We start from the raw sequence: 25588 nt of genomic DNA on the forward strand, positions 1-25588 counted from the left end.
AATTAGGCAATTTCTCTGTCCGTATAGGAAGGCATAATATAATACCATCTACCTCATCACTTAAAGATTATAATTTCTTGCGTGTTTCCTTGTCTATTTATATATAAAATCATTTTAATTTCACACTGTTAAAAACTTATATCAAATGGGTGTAAGTTTTGTCATTATACTTTAAGTCCACGTTAGTTATTGTTATTTCCGTTACTTTGTGTTCAGTATGGACCCGTTTTGGGTAAAGGCCTCCTCCTGATTTTTGGACATAATATGTTTGGCATATTAAAGTCATAACGACATCTGAACGAGAGTGAGTGACACGTGCAAACACCTGACCGAATCTTTAATGCTAAAGTGGTTTATATTGAATTAAATTAAATGAAAATGAAAACGAATGAAGTTTGATTTAAACTAGGATTAATTGAATTGCAGGTCGAATTGTATTGTTTTTTTGAAGTCTGTTAAAAAGTGTGTATTTATTTACTTACAAAAGCTTGCCAACGTTTGGCACACTGATACATTGGTACTAAGAAAAATAAAATACAAGATTTAATGCGACACTTGCAGGCAAACATAACAAACACGAAGAGGAAAGAAATACATTGATTCATGAATTATAAAAACTGAAGGAAATTTGCAAAGTGTGATGGGATCAACTATGGATAATCTGACCTAGATCTTTTATAAGAATGCTCAATCTGGATATCAGTGAATTTCGGCCAAAACGCGATGTTCTGAAAGGAGGGACTAATGGGATGATGGAATGCCTGGAGATTTTTTTTGATTTTTTTCTGAAGTTACCATGCCATTGTAACAATGCCCTTAGGTCCAAGTATTATAAAATACTGTTGTTATAAACTAAGTCAGTTAAATTATGGTAATATTATCTACAGTATAATCACAGTATTGTCTCTTTTCCATCTCATCCAATTGTGTTTCTAATTTGACAGAAAGAGACAAATGATTAGTTGTTGAAGAAGAATATGACTGTGTGTGACTTTAGATTGAATGAAAAACTTTTTCGTTTTACAGTAATTTCGTTGTCATTAACTTCTAAGTGAAAGATGATTGCCCTGCTAAGGTGTATTTTAATACATAAATACGAAATTTAACAGTTATTTTGGACGGTTTTCGACCTCCCAAGGAACAAGGTAAAAATCAAACCACTGTATTTCTAAATTATTTAATTACTATGACAATACAATAGTATTTACAATGTTATTTTTGGCAATAACAATACTTATCTATTAGGCAAGAATGGTCACCCTTTATACTAAATATTATAATAAAAGGACAAGGACAAGACTACAGTGCATACAATTTTGTTTATATTTAAGTTATTCCTGGCTGGTTGTAAATTATATATTCGAAAAAATGAGCAACATTACAACTGTCAAATAAGTTAATTGAATAAAAAATTAAATAAATTAATAAGCTTATTGAAAGAAATAAATATTGAGCAATGCATGTTTGTCCCACTTAAATATAAACAAAACAGTGTGACATCGAAGAATAAGATAAGGACGATTTTGATAGGGCTAAAGAGTTTTAAATTATTAAATATTAAGGTATAGGCCTCACAGATTATGATGATAATAAATGGCGGAGTCCGTCGTTCAATCCGTCATCTTTCTATTTGACAGCGTCATATTGCTTTGAAAGAAAAAATGGCGGGCTTTTCATTGCGTAAGCATTTTGCATTTTTTGTCACGAGATTCGTATAAGACAAGGTAAATTGGTCCAAATACTTCATAGCTAATATTAATAATAACAAATAAATGATAGTGATTTCTTTGTTCATTAAATTGACGCATATGTAGCACATGAAATTTATTCAATTAATCACTGAAGTCTCCTATAGTTAATTATGACGTCATACATCTTGATTTTAAAGTAAAACACGCGAATGTTGAACCAATTGCTTTGATGTTTTAACTAATGGAATTATCCATCTATTATTTACACTATCATACGTGACCATGCTGTCAAATTGCCCGATTTCATTTGTACATCTCAAGGGAATTTCCCGATATTGATGTAATGTGTAAGATCGAGAGTGGAAGCGTAAAAGGCGTATTTTATGGAGGCCATATAAAGGGAATTGGTACTGAATCGTTACAAGCTTAGTTACGTTAACCTAAGTATAATCAATGAAGGAATAACTATGCGTGTCTCTTACATGTATCAAGAGGACGATTAAAGGTACTAATGATAATTATGATATATAATAAATTTAGAATAGGGATGATCGATGTTAGAAAAACATCGATATTGACATCGATGTCATAATCGAAAGCCCAACATCGATGATTTTTGAATTAATAATTGACAAAGAAATAAAATACAGTGAAATGGTTCGAAATTTATTAAGAAACAAAAAAAAAATTACATATTCCGATATTGTAAAGTAATTTTGATAAAGAAGAAATTTTTAATTTATTTCTTTGTTGATAAAGAGTAGTGAGAGAAAGAGCGTGCGAGACTACGAAAAACGAACGAAGGGAACGACCTGCCTTGCGATTCTGTAACTCATTTTTCGAACTCTCACAGTAGTTTTCGCAGCGGCGGTCGCGCTCAAATCAGCCACGAAGCAGTCATTTTACGATTTGGCATTCTGATAAACAATAAACTACAAGCTCCCTCCTTCGAAATGTCAGTTACAGAATCGCAAGGCTGGGCGCAAAGAATGGATACGCGTTCAAAATTTTAATAAACGCGATTTGTGGATGCGTTCATAGAAGACATAATTTGTTTCGTAAGTTGCATTGGTCGTGTGGGAGGCCGTGAGCTAACATCGATGATCATCGAGCATCCCCAGTTTAGAATAAAATATAGTTCTGATGCTTAGAATAATTATATAGAATATATAATTGGATATGGAGAAAGATATAAGGACGCTACTCTACTTGAAAGACTTAATAATCTTAAATTTAGAATTTGTTTTATAGAAAAATAAAGCTTCATTTCCACAGTGCATACATAAATTGAATTGGTCCGTTACATTATAATACAATTCTAGACATTAGTAATGGTTAGTCGTCTAGGACTCCTAGGTCTATTGATATTAGTACTAGAACCTCTAACGTGTACTTGTACAGTTGGAATGTCAGCTGAATGCAGACTGCCAGCTCTTGAAGCGCGAGGTGAGGGTACACGCACTCTTAGGTCAACAGTGTGAAGGCTGGCGGCCCTGGATGACCTAGACGTGGTAGGAACGTGGTCTGAGGGTGTGGTTAAGGCTGGAAGGTCTGCAGCGGACCGCGATCTGCGTGGTGGACTTTCTGGTATGAGAGCCATACCGCCCATGCTGCCGACGAAGACGGAGTTCTGGAAAGATGATGGCATGTAAGTTGCCTTATAATAGACAAGAGTTAGATATGCTATCATTGTGTGTGTGACATTTTTTGTATATGTTTTTAAATATTGTGGAACATTTTTTTGTTCTATCATAAATAGTTTTAGCGCATGCGATGAAAGATAATTATTTTATAGGCATTTTTTTACACCTTGGGTCATCAGTGATAATGGAGCATTCAAATGGTGTAAGAATTTTTTAAATCGGTCCAGTACTATTTGAGCCAATTATACTTACATGACCATATAATTGCACTATCCAAAATTATTCTCCACAAGTGATGTCATGGTGAGTATTATATATAAACTGTTTCTAGATTAGTATCTTTACTAAGATATCTAATTAAGAAGAACCCATACTGGGTTCTTCTTAATTCAGTTTGCAGTTTGTTATTTGTTCCGTAATCTATATATATAAAAATGAAACCCGCTTTCCGTTGTCACGGTATAACATGAAAACGGCTTGACCGATTTGTCTGATTCTTCTTTTATAATATTCCTTGAAGTACGAGGATGGTTCTTACGGAGGGAAAAATTAAAAAAAAATGAGTGAAAAAGTCTAAAAACAACACTTTTCTATATTCCCATACAAAATATTCGTAATAATATTTAAAGGCAATTTGAACTTTAATACCATATCATAAAGTTCAAGTGTGGAGGGGTTCCGGGAAGGTAAATTTTTATTTTTTGACATAATGTATTTGTTGTATTATCAACTTTCTCTTTTTTATCTTACTAGCTAGACCGGTGTCCCCAATAGCAGAATAAGTATTAAAAAAAAATAAAGAATCGACTGTTAGGCGGTACGATGTTCGCCAGGCCAGCTAGTAATAAATAATAATAACCATATTTTGTTCCGACAGCTTGTGTTGGTGTTTTGAAATTTTGTCGGAAAATAAATACTTAACAATATTTTAATAATTTAAAACAGCTTTGTCCTTATTGTTTAGTATATATTAGAAGTATTTTATAATAATCGGTAAACATACCTGTCTAGGCCGATGGGAAAGGTAACCACAGGGCTGATAAGCGGAAAAGGCTCCACCGCAGTCGTATGACACACAGCCTCTCGACAGTGATGCTCTATGCTGTTAATTAAGAGAAAATCACGTTATGTACTATGCAATACCACAAAAGGGTTGTAAAGATTAAGAGGTTACGTAAGACCGCAAGCCATAAGTGAAGGTAACTTCCTTACACTAGAAGAATTATGTATTTAGTAAGAAAATCGTATTTTCTAACTATAATAATAATAATTAAACTATGTTTATCTAAGTTAAATATATAGAGGAATCGATTGCACTTCCTCCGACTTAGAAAAGGGAGGATTCTCGCCCACTCTATCCACTTAAGGATTCTAATGTATAGAGCCAATATATAATTTATCAAAATATAAATATAATATTTTATTTATTTTTGCCAGTATCTTCGGAAACTTGCCTAAAGGGTCTCCTTTTAATAATATATTTTAGTTATTATATGTTAAGGTTAGTTATTTATTTCAATGTATATGTGAATTATAACTATTTTAAATTTGATTTTTATTAATTATAACTATATTAATCTTATTTATAAAAATAAAATAAAATATAAATATCTACTATATGGAAACACTTTGATTTCGCGACCCCTCTGTAGATGTAGCTACTTATTATATTTTTTATTTAAACTCGCCAGTTAAAGACGGTTTAGGAGTACAACTTACAAGTGGTGGTACGGTGATAGTGTTTTCGGCGAGAACACAGCTTTGCCGATGTTGTTGTTGAAACTTAGGTTGATATGGTTCTAGCATTCTGAAAATATTCTGTGTATTAAAATATATATTATCTCTTAAAAGCTGACATGCCAATAATTATATTTATGTGCACAAGAATACAGGCAAATAATATTTTGGCTACTATGGCTGATGCACTTGGAGCGTAAATCGTGCAGTGAAGGAAGCACACTTAAGCCGGCCAAATGGCCGAGGGCCAAAAGACTGGTCCAGCTATCTTTGGATCGACAGAGTAGAACGTGCTATAATAGCTGAAAGCTGGTGACTATGGTACAAGACCGGTGGAAGTTTCTTGTTTCGTAGTTAGGTCGAACCAGCGGAGCGAGTAAGAGTATGCGCAAATATATATAATATTGAAGTGAAAACGTCATTAGCATCGTTGTGATTTGAAAGTCGATGAAACGAAAAGGCGACAGTAAAAAGAGACAGACACATAAATTCATTAGATTTAACGTGGGAGAAAATGAGATAGAAATCATTAAACAGTGTATAAACTTTAAATTAGTGTGTATTTGATCATTTTCTGAATTAAAAAAACAGATGTGCAAAAAAATTAAATAAGTGATCAATTGTATTTACATAATCATTGTAGTTTTTATCAAAATTAATAATTGATGTTGAACTTAAATATTTAAATTACATTCGTCTCATTATCTTGAAACAAAACATTTTGTATGTTTCACTTTTATTATTTTTTTTTATTTTTATGTACTTAAACATAGATAAACACATATTAAACTCCGTGAATCTAGTCAGCAGTATTAAGACTAACAAGCGCTCCGATGAATGGAACGTATGAAATGTAAGAAGTGTGAACTCAAAGTAATCTTTATCTAAATTTATAAGCCAAAATGCATTAAGTAAAAGGTGATAATAGAAATTATTATGTATACGATTTCGTGGAATGGATAATAATTAGAAGGTACAATAATGAAATACAACTTCGAACCCTTTTAAGAGAACTTATCAATTGTCAAAAGAAATTGTACGAATTTAACCTATATTGTAAATTTTGCTCAATTTCACAGAATGTCCATTTCAAGCGGTGATCAAAGAGAAACTTTATAAAGCATAGTTTGAATATATTATGATATTTATTATTCATAAAAGAACGGCAAACAAGTTAGCACATCTTTTAAAATAGATTCTTCGGTCTAGGCTGTGTCTTAAAACATATCAAAGAGTTTCAGCAATGATCAATGATTTCAGCAGAATTAAATGCATTGCTTAATTTATTTTGACTATCCGAAATGACCATCCAAATGCATGCATAATTAGTCATACCAGTATTAGCAGAATTTCGCTATAAATTAAATTCTAAATGGTTAAGGTGTCATTGATTGTGGGTAATGTGTGTTAAATGCAAAAATGTCACGTGATCAGCGCAAAGTTTTTCGTAAACGTTTCGAAGCGTCGACTTATAGAAAATATTTATATTAATAATAATAATAAAAGCCCTTTATTCGCTGACCTTTTTAACATACATTGCTATTCTTATAAAACTAATTCTTAAATCTAATTTACATTGCAAAAATAATAAATTTATTCACAACCAATTTGGTCAGGTCTGTCGACATAGGCCTCCAATTGTTTCCACGTTTCTCTATCCTTCTCCATTCTTTTGGTAGATCGTCCTCTCATCTTTTGATTTAACCTCCTCGTTTTCTTTTCCCGTTCCTCGGATACCACTATATTACATCCTCAGTCCATTTTTCTTTTTTAGTTCCTCATCCAGTCCAGTTCCATTTAAGTTTTCTTTTTTTTGTAACACGTAATATAATATAATAATTATATTACGTGTAATGTAATGTATGATATGATATGTACGATACAAATAAGAACTGACCAATTCATATGACTAATAATGTAAAATGTACAATTCCTTCAAATACAAATTTGCGCTCCATGGTAGAATATGCCAACTTACGATTGTACCAACTTACACATTTTTGTACCATATTCTTGCAATAAATTATTATTATTATTATAAAAAGAAGTAGTCCATCGCATAGTCTTATATTTAGCATTATTTTCTATCTATGCCGTTCGGTGCTATATGGTTAGGTTCTTAATAAAGAAAATATTTTATAAAGAATAAATGTGTTTGGACTGTTCTTCAAATAAAATAAAATACCTTTACAATAAAACTGTGTGGTCTGCATTGTCTATTTTTCTTTGACGAATATTGGAATTAAAATTTTTGTTTGTTGTGTTAGGCCAGCGTCAGTCACAGTGATATATCAAAGCGCAAATATAATAAAAGCGAAGCATACTAAAGCGTTTTTTAACAAAATATAAAATATGAATGAGTGTCTTATCTTCGTAATTTTATGTATCTACCATGTACATATTTTAACTTTAGGGGTATTTTTGGTAGCGTTATCTGAACCTTTCAAATAAAGCGAACAAATATGTTCTTTGTTCTGATTAAAAGGCTAGACTTCGCTTAAAAATTTGCTGGAAATATACATACGATAGTTAAACTATTAAGGTTTCTATAGTTATCTATGTGAAGGCAAAATAGTTCAAACTCCAAATTTGCTGAAAAGCCTGGATATTACCAATTGTGTTCTAATTGTATTGCGTAATAATGTAATGTATATTATTATTATTATTAAAAAAAATCCTTTTTTGAGACTGAGGCGCAAACTAGCTGCTGTGGTCTCTGTCAGAATGAACAGCGCTGTGGAACAGTCTGCTCCTCAGCATAATGCTGAGCCAGGGCCAATTACAACCACAGCACACATGTATTACACAATTAAAACGTATACGTTAACTTTTTGATTAGGTATTGTTAATTGTGTTTCTGTGTGTGTGTTTTGTTGGTAATAAATGTTATGTCTATGCTATTCCAGCAAATATCGACGTCGCGTGAAGTGGTGTACAATTATATATACATTAACAGAACTAAGAAAATCGAGAACTACGTACAGCTTATAGACGCACCTGATCTTGCCCCAGCGGTTGAAGAAGAGAGCGATCGCTGCCACCCATAGGAGAAGAACGAATGCTACTATTAACGCTTCTTCAGCGCGAACTACTATCGCGCTGCCGTCTGTGAATAGTAACTCTTTTTTATGCTAAAAACTATGGATCATAAAACAGAAATACTGATTTTTTTTTTTGTATCAAACAACACAAATTCCCTTCTTTCTGTTGCTAAACAGAAAATGGCAGGAGGCACATCTGTTGTTAAGCTCCTTCCACTTGACCGTATTCAACGAATAGCGATCATTGACGACCAGTCTATACGACTTGATCCCTCGGCGTTGAGATGTGAGTCTCTTAGCATCATCTACCTCATTTACCATGGAGAGTGTTCAGAGGAGTTGTTCGGATCAATACCCACAGCTGAGTTTCATCATCGGATGTCGAGACAGATGACGAATTTCCACCCGTATCACCTCGACGTCCGTCATTTCACTTTTTAAAGCACTTTCTGCTAACCACCACAACTATGTGGAAGCAGCTGCCCACTGGAGTATTTCAGAACCAATTCTACTTAGGGTCCTTTAAGAAAAGAGCGTACTAATTCCTAAAAGGCCAGCAAGCCTTGCGATGTTTCTGGCTATGTTATCCACGGGCGGACGGTATCACCTAACATCAGATGAACCTCCTGCCCATTTTGACCACTGTACTATAAAAAAGGCCTAGTATTGCTTACGACATCATCTTAATCTTAAATAAAAATCAAATTATATATATATAATAATTAAAAAAAAGAAAGAGAGATTTATCTCTCTTTCTTTTTTTTAATAGAACAGGGGGCATACGGGTAGGAGGCTCACCTGATGTTAATTGATACCGCCGCCCATGCACACTCTCAATGCCAGAGGGCTCGCGAGTGCGATGCCGGCCTTTTAAGAATTGGTACGCTCTTTTCTTGAAGGACCCTAAGTCGAATTGATTCGGAAATACTCCAGTGGGCAGCTGGATCCACAAAGTGGTGGTACGTGGCAAAAACTGCCTTGAAAAACGCTCAGTTGTGGAACCGCGTACGTCGAGGTGATACGGGTGGAATTTCTCTTTGTTTAAGTATTAATAATTCGATTTTAATTCATTAATAATTTGAGCAGAAATCATGTATATACTGAAATCGGCCACGGCATAAATTCTGTGAAACAATCACTTACTGTATCCACACATGTTCACAGTCGTAATGGTCATGAAACTTTACACAACTTATTACTAAGACCTACCCAATTCTGTAATGGATAAGTTGCCTGTGATTTGCGGCGCTGGATATGTTGTGACTGGCGTGGGATGAAGCCGCAAGATTACCTCCGCCGGGGGCCCACCGGTAGCCCCACTCCATTCTGAAACTTGGGATACATTAGTGACATTCAGTATTTATACCGGCAAATGTGAACTTTGTACAACAAATTAATTAGTTAGTTAACAAGTTAATAAGTTAAGGATCTTAACTTATTCATTTGTTAACTAACTTTTAGTCTTACTATGTATGTGTATAGCGGTGCGCAGCTGATTGGAGAACGTTCTATAACGTGAATATACAATATATATTCTGATTATTATTTATTTATTTACAATTAGTTAACTTAAACATATATATACAAAACAGGTTACTTATTAGGCAATGAGCGGCATGGCTAACAAGCTATTTCTTCCAGGCAACCCTAGTATGGAGGTATAAAAAAACAAACACCAACTAAGGGTAAAGTATGGTATAAAAATAAACAAAAAAAACTTTCATGTAATGGTAACACTAGTAAAACTAACTAAAACTAAACTAAACTAAAATCTAAAAAATAAAATTCATTGATTGGATTAATGAGTCATAATTAATATATGTAAGTAGCTAATTACGAGGCAGAAGAGAAATTCTCAAAATGATGGTTTTTAAAGAAATTGAACGACTGAGCTCATCTGATATCAAAAGGTAAGCAGTTCTAAAACACAGTAAATGAGGAGTGATAGAATTCAGTTTTATGAGTAGGAGTTCCAAAGATATGATTGTCAAGGGAACGAAAATCTTAACTACCTCCAGAAAAGAACATACAATTTTGCTTTAAGTACGGTCAAAAAGAACATTATGGAGAAGTTGTATGTGCCGCAAACGAATGGGTATTAATTTCTGTTTACGAAAAGTGAAACATAACGAACGTTCATTCAATCTAATATGTTTCTAAACGTCGAGGCAATATGAATAATGATGTTATGATGTTGGCCATATTGGTAATTTAGTTAATTATACTAAACAAAGGACGCATCAATCAAAAATGTATGCTTTAGCTAAAAGCGGTTTTATAACAATACCCAGTTTTACCAAGCGTGGTATTTTCGACTGACGTCGAGGTTCGAATCACCGCTGCAACTATAAAAATGAAATCGGATGTGAATGCAAATATTATCAGGAAACTAAAATAAATATAAAATAAATCAGTAGCGTTAACAATTTTAGGCCTGGGCCTCAGATTTCTGTATCTGTTTCATGATCTAATAGGCAAGTAGGTGATCATTCTCCTGTACTTGACACACGCCGCCGACTTCTTTGGGTGTTAGGCAAGCCGGTTTCCTCACGACGTTCTTCACCGTACGAGCGAGTCTTAAATGCGCACATAAAAAAGTCCAATGGTACACAGCCGGGGATCGAACCTACGACCTCATAGATGAAAATTGCACGCTGAAGCCACAAGGTCAATGGTTCTTTACTATTATGAGGAAACTATCTATCCAAAAATGAACGAAATAGGTCAACTGTACCGAGGCCTTCGTGTCTATATAAAATATTAGGGTTTATCCGCTAATTCATAGATATGATATATTGGTATGAAATAAATATAATTAGGATAAAAATTGATCTTAAAATATTAGATCTTTTCGTTAAAAAACAGTAAGCCGTTTACTATTTTATTTATTTATTTACACTTCTTTACCTTATACAAAAACATATATGTATATTAAACATTAAGGCGCTTAATCGGTTTTCTAGTTAGTGTCCATTATCTAAAGAGCAAAGTTTTAGCGATCCGGTATATACGAAGTAATAAAATGTAAATGAAGGGATTGCCAATATAATCAATCACAAACTTTTAAACTTTGTCTCTCAATATCGACAGTTGACAAACATGCATCAATCTTTTAGATATTCGGAATTTATATGACGCCCATGTGATAATTGCTAAGCTTTAAAATTATTGTAAGTTCAGCAGATGCTTTCAAATTCCAGCTATGAAACAATTGATCGGATCATCAACTTTTTCTTGTGGCGAACAAAAACATCGTGAGAAAATTTCTGCCGAAAACTGACGGCGTCTGTTTTATAAAGAAAAGTAATAGTAACATACAAATATCTGTGGTCTGATATATATTTATATATACATAAATTTACGAGCATTACGGTGTACCATTACTTATATGCAGATTTGTCTCTGAAAATGTTTTAAAGATGTGGACCAGAACTTTTAGTCTTTGGGTCGGCTGAATGTAACCTTTCCTTTGAAGTCATTATTAGTATAAGCAATCAGAAAATGGCCCGAAATTATATTATTATGTAATTTCTAATTTACGATTCTTAGAACACCTCTGTACTGATTCTGTATTCAACTTTTCACTAAAATATGCCTTAAGTAACCGTTTACATTTCAATGTGTTTCAGTACAGCTGAAATATATATCTTCATATGATTTGCTGTTACACTAAACGTTAAAATTCTTTGGCAAACTAATTTTTAACTATTGTTCATATTTATACAAATCTAAAACTTTAGATTTCCGAGACTGAGAGGGAGGGAAAAAGGAAGATAATGTTAGGAATTTAATGAATTTAATTGTCATTAAAATATTAAAATTAATACAAATTATAAATTTTATTTTTTAAATTTTATTTCTACGATAATAAAAACACGTCACATTTTAATTTATAATTTTCATTTCATTTGAGATTTCAATAAATAATTTTACTTAAAATATAAAATACTAATATTTCATACACTCTCTTTACGAAATTTTAATTTTAAAAATAGAATTTCTATAAGGTAATTCGGCCTTCTCACTCTCTCTCAATCGCTCTCTCCATTTTCTTCAACAAAAACGCTGCACATTTTCGTGACGTTTTTGTAAAAATTTAAAAGAAGTTTTACTTCAAAAATCAAATTACCTTTGTCAATATTAAAACCTTCCTTACCTGCTGATATTCGAGATGAAAGGGGTTGTGGACGGCGCGTCGTGTCTGTGACGTCTCTTGAAGTATCTAAAAAATTATAACTAAGATGAGAATCTACTAAATGATATTGTTTTATATCATACACTATCTTTATATATATGTCTTCTGTGAGTGTGTATGTCACTGAACTTCTCTCAAACGACTGGACCGATTTTGATGAAATTTTTTGTGTGTGTTCAAGGGGATCTGGGAATGGTTTGGGAATGGTGATTCACAAATCAGCCCGGCAGGTGGCGCTGCAGTCAGTACTTTCATACTTTAATATCCTATAGCTTGAAATATCATGCAGGACAACGTCTGTGGGGTCCACTAGTGTTATATAAGGAGAAAGAAAGCCATGGACAGAGACATATAAAACGTTATAGGAGGCGTTTACCCGTGAAGGGGTAGCGATAAATGGTACTGAAGGAAGAAAATGTTAGGATAACAGTAAAAAATGTATATGTCACCGTAAAATTGTAAACACCGTTAGATTGTAATCTATCTCGCGAGATTGTAAACTGTCAAAAGATTGTGAACCTCAGCGTACTGCTTACAATTTAACGTATTATTATTCGGTAGATTGTAATCTGTCGAAGTGAAACTGTCAAATTGTGAAACGGATCGCACCTCGCGCGCTGATTGGTTGAACAGAATATGCCCCGCGCCACCATATTTGTTTGTTAATTAGTTTGTTGTCGAATGTAAATTGATTGTTTTGATGAATGTAAATTGATGATAGATTACAATCTAACGGTATTTATAATTTTACGTTAACATATATAACAAATCTGAGTTGTATATTCTACTTTTGTAATCATTGGAAATTCAACCGGCTTTTATTACTATATTATTATGTTATTTAACTGAAGTGATAAGTGTGTGTTAAGAAATATTCGGTTATTGATATCCATTAGGAATTAAATAAAACTATAAACTAAAATATTTATTTCATTATGGTAAGGAGTGCTACTAAGTGATTACTTATCTGAGAGAACAATTTTTTTGCAGCTCGCCTAATACTGTAAAGCATCGCTCAACCATTTTTATGTTGCGACCCACGAAAAAGCCAAAAAGTTAAATAGAAAAGTCTTGCGACCCCGTCACTGTAAAATTATAATATGTACATACCGTGCTATTTTTAACGAATCTTTTGTACCTTGTTTGTATTTATTAATTTTCAACAGATTGCGATCCCCTTTTCAAACAAACTCGACACCCCGCTTGAGTAAGGATGCTGTAATGAGTCGAATATCGTCTCCTGCCCTTTTGCCTCTTGTTACATAAAAAAAATACCTATCTTGGCTTGAGTGTGCGACCTTCAACTCTATGGTGGTGCATTTAAATCTGCAGGAGAAGGTTCGGGACTGGGCTTCAAGAAAAGAGCGTGCCTATTCTTAAATAACCGCCAACGCACTTGTGAGCCTTCTGGCTATGTCCATGAGGAATCACTTAACATGAAGTGAGCCTCATGTCCGTTCTTTCTATGTGCTTAATTAACTTGTACGGTGAAGGTTGTCCTTCGTAAGGAAACCGGCATGCCTCCGACCCTAATCAATACCATGTGTCAGGCACAGAAAGCTGACCTACATCTATAAAATAAAATTATCAATGAAACTGATGAAATCTAAGGCAAAAATCGTAAAGGATTATTTTTATTATTATTTAAATTTAGGTTTTACTCAACGCTAAACTGACTGACCTTGAATTTAACTAGAGATAAAGGCATAGTGCAAAATAGGCTTAACAGATTCGCATCCATTATGGTGATTTTCGGAGAAACTTATTAAAATAATGAAAATATGGGAGCTTGAAGTTTATTGTTTATCAGAATGCCAAATCATTAAATGACTGCTTCACGACTGATTTGAGAGCGACCGCCGATGCGAAAACCGCTGTATGAGTTCGAAAAGTGAGTTACCGAATCGCAAGGCAGCCTTAAAAATATTAAATTTTCATGCGCTATATGATAACACTTTGTATTTAATGTTTTAGTATAATTATCAACTCTATAAAGACACTTTGAATTCAATATAAAAACCCCAGATTAAAGAAGAAATATATTTCACAAGACACAATCGCGTCTTTTGTTGTCGCAAGAATTTGATACTAAAATATATTTTTTCACCCATTGTCTTCATACGAAATACAAAGTTTTCGCTACATTTCCTTAGATTAACCATCGTTTTTCCTTTCTATACAGCGTTATCAAGTTACCAAGTCTAATATAACTGGGTTCTTTGACACTGTATTTTTTTTTCACCACCTAATTGTATATAGATGAGTTAATATATTAAACCCAAGGTTGATAGAACAGCAAGGGAAAACGTGAGGTAACCGACATGACTTAGACCCAAATAATACAGCCTGTATAGGAAAACTCCAGCCGAATATTGTAAATATAAACTTCGCGGTAATAGCGTTACTATGGCGATATAGTAGACCCCAATTATATTATTAAATTACTAGCTAACCCGGCAAACGTTATTTTGCCATGTATATTATTTCTAGGAAACATTTTTTTAGTTCAATAAAAAATACTATACTAAAAAATAGGGGTGAAAATAGGGGTTTGAAATATAGATAGTAGCCGATTCTCAGATTTACTGGATATGCATAAAAAAATTCATAAGAATCAGTCGAGCCGTTTCGTAGGAGTATGGGAACGAACATTATGACACGAGAATTTTATATATTTAGAGATTATCTTTATGTGGTAGTCTGGCTGACCAGGATGAAAAGCAAGGGAAACGTCGAGTTTATTTATTGAAGTTTACAACATCATAGATAACACTATATCTACAGTATATGTTAAGCTCTTTTATCACATATGATAATTTTATCAAGCAGAAATTATCAATTTTTATTAAGCAGAAAAAAAAATTACGAGAAAAACAGCGGATTAGGTATGAGATAGGAACTTAGCAATGCTTTCTTTAAAACCAATCGGCCCACTACCGAATATATCCAGCTCCAGATAAGTACTGTTTAATCCATTATATCATAGCCCATGGGCACCCATTTTAATGCGTGCACTGTCGGCCTTTGGAGTGTGCCCTCTTTTTTAACAAGTGGAGGTCGTATCTCCCAGAAAAGATGCCCACCAGAAAATGATTCTACAGTTCGCTAGTTCGCAAAAGAAAGTGTTATTTAAAAGGCACAAAAGTTAATTTCAACCAGAAACCATTTTTGTTTACCTGGGAACCGAGTCTAGGACCTCCGCGGTGTGCATATTGAGCCATAAATGCGGCTAATATAATATCATTTTTATAAAGTTTGAAATATTTCAATGGAATTTATTTTCATATGTAAGACTAAGGTTTCATACTAACGATTCAGTGAATATTTTCGAAATGATGACAGCGAATTATAATGTAAACACAATTCAATTTATCCCTTTGCTGTGTAATCGAATTAAGCATTACGAAAATTTGATTTGATTTTGAGAGGCTGTTAAGGAAATTGAACGATCTATTAGATTAGATAATATCTCCTGCCCTGCGATTCTGTAACTCACTTTTCGAACTCACACAGCGGTTTTCGCAATGGCAGTCTTGAAACAGCCATTTTATGATTTGGCATTCTGATAAACAATAAACTTACAAACTCCCACCTTTTCACCTAAATCGATCAATTTCCTTAACAGCCTCTCAAAATCAAATCAAATTTTCGTAATGCTTACTTCGATTACACAGCAAAGGGATAAATTGAATTGTGTTTACATTATAATTCGCAGAACCTCAAAGTTCCGCCCTACGCGGGGCCATCACGTTTTTATGTATATCTTAATAAGACTGATAAATTTATTAGGCATTATTACTTAAGAAAAATGTAAGTAAATATTAAATTAGAAGCATCCAGTCCATTATAAGTTTAAAAGTTTATAACGAAAAAGCCTTAGAGCAAAGTTTTCCATCATATTACGAGAAATTTAATATCGTTACCGATGACAATCGAGTAATATAAAGCATCAAAAACCGGTTTTCTTTATAATTTAACACATTAAAATGGATTTAAATATTATTTAATTTATGATAATATAAGATATTTTGTGAAGAATTAAAAACTTACCTTTATAAAAAAAATGTTTTCTACGATTTGGGAGGTGAGGTATTATTGGTTAGTTTATTAAATTCAATTAAAAATAGATGTTGCTATATATTTTAAAGTATTTTATTAATTGTTATCCTAGAATTAAGGTATTATAGATTATAAAATTATATTTTACAGTTACATCCGAAAACACCCAAAATTAAATTTTTCTACAATTTTTTTTTTATAGAACAGAGGGCAAACGGGCAGAAGGCTGGCGAGTGCGTTGCCGGCCATTTTTAGAATTGGTACATTGATTTCTTGAAGAACCCTAAGTCGAATAGGTTCGGAAATACTGAAGTGGGCAGCTGGTTTCACATAGCGATGGTGCGCAGCAAAAACTGCCTTGAAAAACGCTCAGTTGTGGAACGTCCGCCGTTCCACAACGAGGTGATACGGGTGGAATTTCGTATTCTGCCTCGACGTCCGATGATGAAACTCAGCTGCAGGTATTATCCGAACCTCTGAATACTATCCATGGTAAATGCGGTGGAAGATACAGATGACCCCACACGCAACGCCAATTTTTCTTAACCTTCATAATTAATTTTTACTATCTCAATATAATATAATACTTGCATAATTTCACAAAACTGTGATTTAATAAAAATTCACAATAGTCCAATTTTACGTTGACATATTACAAGTAAAGAAATAATCCATCGAATATTACTGGGAAGTATGAAATTAAACATTAAAATTTATTGATTTGTATTCGTGATGGATTTTATTTTGGAGCGGGTCAAGGTTGTTAAAAATTAATGGTTTATTTAAAATTGTAAACGATTTAACCTTTGCCTTTCTAACGAATTCATTTCAACTGCTTAAATTAGGACCATTTTTTTCGGCTACAGCACTTAGCCAAAATCAAATATTAAAATGTTAAATACTTTGCTTTTATCTCTTATTATCTCTTAGAAATAACACAGCGTCGTGTTAGAATAAGTCAATGCCAGTATGTGTACATTGTGAAAACAGAATTCCTTTTTACAGCCAGGATTCAAATGCACGCTCTCAACATCAAGAGCCAAACAACTGTTATAATAATAAAATATGGAATAAAACATTTTTACTAATTTTATTTTACCATCATATAAGTTGTTCATAGTTAAATACGCCAAAGGAATTGCATGTTCAAGTTCAAGGTTTATTATAAATCAATGATATTTGCAAATATTAGGGTGGCTTTGTAATAAAATTGTTTGTTCCGAGTTGAATCACTTTCTTGTGCCGTTTTTATTGTATTTTTATCACTTTGCTATATCATAGTTTGTGAGACGAATTGAAAGAGGTTTGTGGTTATGTTCTAAATATCTATGCTTGCCACGTCTTTGATATTTGGGTACCAAGTACCAACTATAATGTCATAGTACATTGTATATATTATAATGTCTGTATCAATTATTATGTCTATGTGTATAATTTAGCCTTCGAATTATTTTAATTCCCTTAATAAATGAGTCTTAAGATATTTAATGGACAATTTGTTTATTTTCTACACACAAATATACAGTATTAACAATATTCTTAAACTAAATAGGTACTAATAATAATAATTAATGATTGAAAATTTAAACAAATTTAAAAAGTTTGGTCTCTGTGGCAGTGTACCATTAAAACTGGGAGTATTTCCTCGCTGTATTACGATACTTATTCGTTGAGCGAGGAAAGCAGCCTTGTGGTCACCGGTACTATTTACCAGGCGCCAACTTAACTACTTCACAAGCATACAAACATACTAAAGAAACTATAGAAAACACAATTTTATAACTACAGAGAAATCAGAGTTGAGGTCTGGATTGAGACAAATCTCGTCTGGCCACAATTAATTTGTCCGTTTCTTAGACTTTGCAAAACTCATTTTTTTCTCATTTTTATTCATTTTGTTTATTGCCACGCATACATTTCGTTACTTTGTGAATAAAAGAAACATAAATACCAATTAGTACTTCACCAGCAATCAAACCCAAAACCTCCAGGCTGTATGCGTAAGCCTTTGGGCGTGGTTCATCAGTTTAAAACCCAGTAATTTACCAGTATTTGCGTAATTGCCCTTCTTCATTTTAATTTCAAAGCCAGAGGGGAATTTCAGTATTATTACGAATTGGAATATTCTTAATGAAATGAATAAACACTATTTGCAATGTAAAAGGGAAATGCTCGCATAAAGCTTTGGCTGTGTCGCATTCAACGTGAGAATACTAATCTGTATAATACGCTAAGAGTATGTAGAGAAAAATAATTTATGGTTTTGAAATGCCGGCAACTTTGTATAGTTTACGTCTCTTCGTATTCTACAAAGTGTACTATGGAGAGTGTTCTGAAGAGTTAGTCCCTCCTGCCTCGTTTCAATACCATACGAGCCGTATTCATTCAAATTTTCATCAGCTGCTGTTTTACATGTGACTTTTTTGCGAACTAGCGAACTGTGGATTCGACTCCCGGTAGGGGTTTTCCCTGGGAGATACGATCTTCAATTGTTTAAAGAAATAGTTTATTCTTCCCTTGCAAGCTGGCAAAGCACCCACTAAAATGAGTGTCTGCGATGGCTGGCCTTTTTGGGCATCTCGTAGGCTAGTTTGGGGCAAATAAGGGAGTAATAACGCGGTCTATAAAATCGAAATATACTAAAAATTTAATTTAAACACTATATAACTAAAACACGATAATAATAGTTTTATTTTTAACAGTTTTCAGTTAAATAACATAAAAATGTTTATTTTTTTAAGAAAAACATGATTGAATACATAAATAAACGAACAAACGAAATTTCGCAAATACCTGTATGCATATTGGTGTAAAAGTACAATTTTGGTAGAAAGCCTATAATCCTTCCACCATCTAAAATATTAAGAGATGCGGATGTCTATAAATCCTACTGTCTGAAGTGACCCAGTTTGAACATTTTTGTGCTTCTTGTTTACTTTTTGTCGGCAAAATATTTTGAATGCAGTATTATACCCAAAAATTTACTTATAGAGTATAACCTATATTGTGATTTATACGAATCATCGTAAAAGTGTTTATTTTATGACTATATTATATTATATCTATAGTAATAATTAAGTTTCATATACTTCTTGAAACATTCATCCATCTTTACGAAATATAAATAAATCAGTGGCCCTACAACCTGTTTAGGTCTTGGCCTCAGATTTCTGAATCTGTTTCATGATCATTTTTTTAAAATCACACGCCGTCGACATTTTGAGTCTAAGACATTTCGGTTTCCTCACGATGTTTTCCTTCACCGTTCGAGCAAATGTTAAATGCGCACATAGAAATAAAGTCCATTGGTGCACAGCCAGGGATCGAACCTACGACCTCAGGTATGAGAGTCGCACGCTGAAGCCACTAGACCAACACTGCTGCTTTACAAAATATACACACACTTAAAATTTTATTTTTTCCAAGGACCTCTTATAGAATGTAGGCCTCCTGCAATTGTTTCCATGTCCCTCTATCTTGAGCACTTTCAATCAAAACAAAAAAGCAGTGATAAAACCCGTGTAAAATGAAAAACAAACCGACTAGAAAATATAATGTTACAAAAGTTTGAATACAGTTTTCATGTTAAAATTCTTACGTTTTAATAAAATTAATTTTTATTTTAAAAACTCGTTGCACATTCAAGTTTTCACACTTTTCTACATTTTTAAGTGGTCTCTCAGCTGGAACTAAAAAGATATGTCGCATTTAGAACATTGCTAAGATTCATAATTTTAATTTAAAGTGTATCTTATATTTTTATAAACGTTGTCTCTAGACGTTAAAGAAAGGTAGTCGAGGGCGGATGAATCATAATTATCCTAATTTTAAAATTTCATAAATCAAGACTTAAATTAATTAAGACATTACTGTTTATTTATACCGAAAAATGCATCTTAACTTAACCCATCAACAAGAGTATTTAACATATTTATCTATAAATAAAATACAGAATTTATCGATAAAACAAATGTCATATTATATATAAGCTGTGTCTAGAACAAATAGACTTCATTTAAAGTGTAAATAGATATCTGAGGTAATTATTTATAACTTATTAATTTATTTCAGATTATAAATATATATATATATATTAGACCAGTGCCGATAATTTTTGAAACCAAAAAAAATTACAGTAGGATGAAACCCATTAGAAAAGCAGGGGAATATGATCAAAATGAAAGGAAAAATAAATTACGGTCGATCTGAGGTCGGGAAGGGGTAGGGGGGGGAGGTTTGAGGGTAAAAAACGGTTTATCTCGATTTCCGGCAAAACTAAAAGTCCTATCGAAGAAAGTTAAAGGGCAAAGTTGTAGTTAATAAAAAGATCTAAAACTTTTGGATTCACACATTTTTCACATAACCTCAAAATTGGTGTGAAAAATTCAAAAAACCAAGTTTTTGGTTTTTTATTTTTATCTTTTACAAAAATTAATTTTTTTAAACGAAATTTGGTGAAAACTTACCTTATTATGTCCCAAATATACTATAATTTATTTGATTAAAAATATTTATTTTTTCACCTTATTTTGAATTAATATCGAAAAAACACCCTAATTTTCAATCGAAAATTCTGACGTCAAAATTTCAGCTTTTTTCAAAAAGTTGGTGTGCTTTCAGTTCGCTGAAATCTCTACTTTCCTATGGTAAAAAAATATATATATATTACCATAGTAAATCTTCTCAGAAAATGCAAAACATCGTATGCAGTAACGCCCAGACACGTCATACCCTTCCCTACATCTCTATGAAATACGAAAATTTTAGCCCATCTAAAGGCTAAAAAATTTTTTTAGGTCACTCAGGTATATATAAGTTATCTTAAAATAGTAATAAATAGGCATCTAATTATAATTTAAAGAAGATTCGTAGAGAAGTAGGGAAGGGGATGACGGGTCTGGGCGTTACTGCGTACGATTTTTTGCATTTTCTGAGAAGATTTACAATTGTAATATATATATTTTTTTTTACCATACGAAAGTAGAGATTTCAACGAACTGAAATCATATCAACTTTTTGAAAAAAGCTGAAATTTTGACGTCAGAATTTTCGATTGAAAATTAGGGTGTTTTTTCGATATTAATTCAAAATAAGGTGAAAAAATAAATATTTTTAATCAAATAAATTACAGTATATTTGGGACATAATAAGGTAAGTTATCACCAAATTTCGTTAAAAAAAAAAGAAATTTGCAAAAGATAAAAATTAAAAACCAAAAACTTGGTTTTTTGAATTTTTCACATAAATTTTGAGGTTATGTGAAAAATGTGTGAATCCAAAAGTTTTAGATCTTTTTATTACCTACAACTTTGCCATTTAACTTTCTTCGATAGGACTTTTAGTTTTGCCGGAAATCGAGATAAACCGTTTTTTATCCTTAAACCTCCCCCCCCTACCCCTTCCCGACCTCAGATCGACCGTAATTTATTTTTCCTTTCATTTTGATCATATTCCCCTGCTTTTCTAATGGGTTTCATCCTACTGTAATTTTTTTCACTTTTTATTTATTTTGAAGGCTATCTGCACTGGTCTATATATAGTTTTACTTAAGTAACAATTTGGGTTAATTTTTTAAAAGGCCGTCAACGCACGTGCGAGCCTTCTGGAATGTGTCCATGTCCCGTTTGCCTCCTATTACTACATAAATAAAAATTAAGTATTTTTTAATTATTAATAAAGAAAAATTTTTTTTTTAATATTATCATGTTCTTTGTGATCAACACGTTTAGGATACCATTGATGCTATGCCTACTACGTGCATCAAGAATTATTTTCCGAATGATGGCATTAAAACCCACGACAAGCCCAATAGCACCCTAAACGTGTTGTTATACTAAATTCAACGCCTACTGAGTAAAACGGGACAGAACGCGTTGGCTATGCTAGAAAAAGTAGCCAGCTGAAATAAATTTTTAGATGAGAGGCACACTCACACATCGTTAAGAAAAGTTCATACATCGTTTGTAGGTTGAGAGCTGTTCAGTTTCACCTCACCGTTATGTAAATAGTTAGGTATTTTTAAGGATAAGGGTAATAATAACTTAATAATGCTTCGGTCAGACTCCTACACAATTACACTTTGAAACCATAACCTGTGAGTAAAAGCATTGTAGTTACTCAATCAAGCCCATAAGGTATTTAGGGCAATATAGTCTACCTAATATTGGCTTAAAAAAAATCATACAAAAACCCTTCCTGACCCCGTAATTTCTAAATCGTCAATCTCAGAGTAGTGCTCTCAAATAGTATTAATTTTGCTAATTCATAACGCCTATAGACCTAAACTAAATTCATCAATTATACTATAAAAATTATTAAGGACTATGAAAAAAGGTCTATGATTCTATTGGTAAATATTTATTAAACTAGATTTAGAACGTATATATTTATATCCATATTAAAAAAAAAACTTAGATTTTTCTTTATTTTCATAACTAGAAATATGTAATTTAAAAAAAATACTTAAAAATTCAAAAGTTACTGAATTTTTACTCTTACACAATTGTTTGAATTTCTGACTTTGCTTAAAACTGCTTTATTGTCAAATAAATCACTTTTTGGACGTTCATAACCCATGACAAGATATTATGTAAATAAGATGGCTTTTATAAAGAACGACAACCTTCTTGAACATTCCTAACGACTTAAGAAATGATGTGAACTGGATGTTGTATGCTGGACTATTTGCTATAATATCCTTTGCTTTATTTATATAAACTGACGACAGTAAAGACATTTTTTTTATTTTCAAACACAATGTGTAATAACGTATTGTTATCGTTTAAGATTGTTAGTGAGTGTATAAAGTTTTCAATCGTGTGTGTATATTCCTACGTATACAAATATATTCATTCTAGCGCGACCTATAATAAAAAAAATATCCTAAAATATGTTACTATTTATAAGCCTAGTTTCATTCAACATGTAGTAGTGTAGTTTAAATGAATTGATCGATATTGTTTCGATGGTAAAACCTTTGAAGGCTGCAACTGATTTTTTGTATGTCTAGTAGAATAAATATAATTAAAAACATCTATCTTGACACACATATTCTTCTTTCAGAAGTGCTATCAACCGTACTAAATACATCTTAAATATGCATATACCAAAGTTCTAAATTTTAATAGAATTAATCAAATTATATATAGAACGAACTAAAATATAAAACACTGAAAAAGAAAACGTAAAGCCTTACAATTCGTATCCCTAATCATAACATCCAATTGAATAAAGTATAAGTTATTCATAAAAAAACACTAAATTATACACTTTATAAAAAATGTCTTCCAAAGCTTTTGGTAATACATTAAACGCCTACGTCGAGGCGCGGAGTCTACGTGTAGGCGTGGTTGTATGATTATAATATAAAACAGTTAAAATACTAAGCTTTTTCTAAACTTTTACACTAAACCCATTCAGAAACGTACTATAAGTCTCAAATAGTTATAAACGTGTATTACATATCTATTTATTTATTAAAGTACACCATCAAATATAATGTATTTTCAGTATAAGTTACAATCTATTTATTATAAAACACGAGACAATTACGGTAAACATAAATTTTACAAAAAAAATCATGCACATCCAAATGAATAGTAAGCGTAATAGGTAATGTAACAAAGAAGAAACCATTCGATGTGTCTTATCCGATATCCACAAATAACTATAAATTAACTATATAATAACTATAAATAATAATGAATAATGTCACTGGCGACCAAAGTACAAGGCAACCAATGTGTAAGTGAAAGTATTATTTAAATTAAATTATGTTTGATATCCACGTCTGGCCTTCACACATTATTATGGAAAGTCTTCGCGTTGGAGATTTAATAAACTATTACTTTACTAAATCTACTTCAAAAGGACTTGAAGAAAAATGATAATTCAAATTCAAATTCAAAAATCATTTAATCATATGGGTAACACATTGTACACTTATGACTTGTCAGTAAAGAAATGCATAATATTAATGCTTCTAATTTTACATTTAGTGCCAGTTCTCAACGGAACGGAAGAGAAGAACTGGCAATAAACTCTCCGCCACTCTTTTTAATCGCCATGTTTGTTTTTTTTTTTTTTAATCATTCAACATTAAAATCGAGCAAACAGTAAACGTACGTATAATATCGAAAATGTGAATGCGATCTTTTTATATATAATTTTTATATAACAGGCTAAGTAAAGTGATAGCCCATAGACACTCACATTGCCAGAAGGCTCGCAAGTACGTTGCCAGCCTTATAAGAATTGGTCGCTCTTTTCTTATATTACCGTAATTTAGTGTAAAATTCTCTTATATATTTTTTAAACTAATTTACGCGATTTAAAATGGATTTGTTAACGTAAAATTGTAAAAACCGTTAGATTGTAATCTATCGGTTATCGGTTATCGGTATTCGGTAGATTGTACTACACTAACTTAGTTATCATTCAAACTTCTTTGGTCAATTACAGATTAATTTTACTTCCCAACAATTTCATATAACTACCGAATAATAATACGTTAAATTGCAAGCAGTATGTTGAGTTGACAATCTTTCGACAGTTTACAATCTCGCGAGATAGATTACAATCTAACGGTTTTTACAATTTTACGGTGACAGATTCAAAAAAGATTCTGTGTGGAGATGTAGTGACTGGTCGTACTTGAATTCCTGTATGCGATGATGTTAGTTATTTCGACTATGTCCACGAAAATGTAAGTGACTGTTCCTCTTTCACCATGCCTCCTGCTAATAGAGGACAAATCTTTGTTTTTAATTTATTTTATTATAATTTATTACTTAAGATGTCATGTGGAACATGGTGTAATGGTTGCAGCTCCTTTAAATTGTGTAAAACCAAAAACTTGGCGATTAAAAAGAGTGGCGGAGGGATTGCCAGTTCTTCTCTTCCGTTCTACGCCCTTGATTTGAGAACTGGCAGTAAATGTAAAATTAGAAGCGTGCATAAGTGTACATTGAGTTACCTATATGAATAAATGATTTGAGTTTGAATTTTGAATTCCTTTTTGTTTATCAAGAATCAAAACCCCGCCGTTGTTGGCCAATTTTATAAATCTAGAATTTAATTAAAAACATACATGAAACAAATGTTTACCCCAAACCGCTAATTATAAAGATACTTTGTTAGATTCTTATTTCTCCCTATAATCCATCAATTGTCCAAGAAATCAATCAATTAGTAATAATAGATACGCACCACTACTTTCTATGA

At 32.3% G+C, this 25588-nt stretch overlaps 1 protein-coding gene across 3 annotated transcripts in view; it reads right to left on the reverse strand.

Moving 5' to 3' along the window:
- Nucleotides 1-2645: 2645 nt before the first annotated feature.
- Nucleotides 2646-25588, reverse strand: part of LOC125053902 — a 40749-nt gene continuing 17806 nt past the window's right edge. The window contains exons 3-8 of one of the 3 annotated variants that reach the window (XM_047655513.1): nucleotides 12269-12334; nucleotides 9322-9438; nucleotides 8054-8177; nucleotides 5054-5141; nucleotides 4338-4436; nucleotides 2646-3321 (exon numbers count right to left, since the gene is read on the reverse strand). In XM_047655513.1, coding sequence (XP_047511469.1) covers nucleotides 3010-3321; nucleotides 4338-4436; nucleotides 5054-5141; nucleotides 8054-8177; nucleotides 9322-9438; nucleotides 12269-12334 — 806 coding nt within the window. In that variant the 3' untranslated portion in view covers nucleotides 2646-3009. Of the gene's footprint in view, nucleotides 3322-4337; nucleotides 4437-5053; nucleotides 5142-8053; nucleotides 8178-9321; nucleotides 9445-12268; nucleotides 12335-25588 lie in introns of all 3 variants that reach the window. The other 2 variants (XM_047655514.1, XM_047655512.1) reach the window with 2 other exon arrangements.

The sequence above is a fragment of the Pieris napi genome, chromosome 11 (genome assembly GCF_905475465.1).
Source record: "Pieris napi chromosome 11, ilPieNapi1.2, whole genome shotgun sequence".
In the NCBI taxonomy this organism is placed as follows: Eukaryota; Metazoa; Arthropoda; class Insecta; order Lepidoptera; family Pieridae; genus Pieris; species Pieris napi.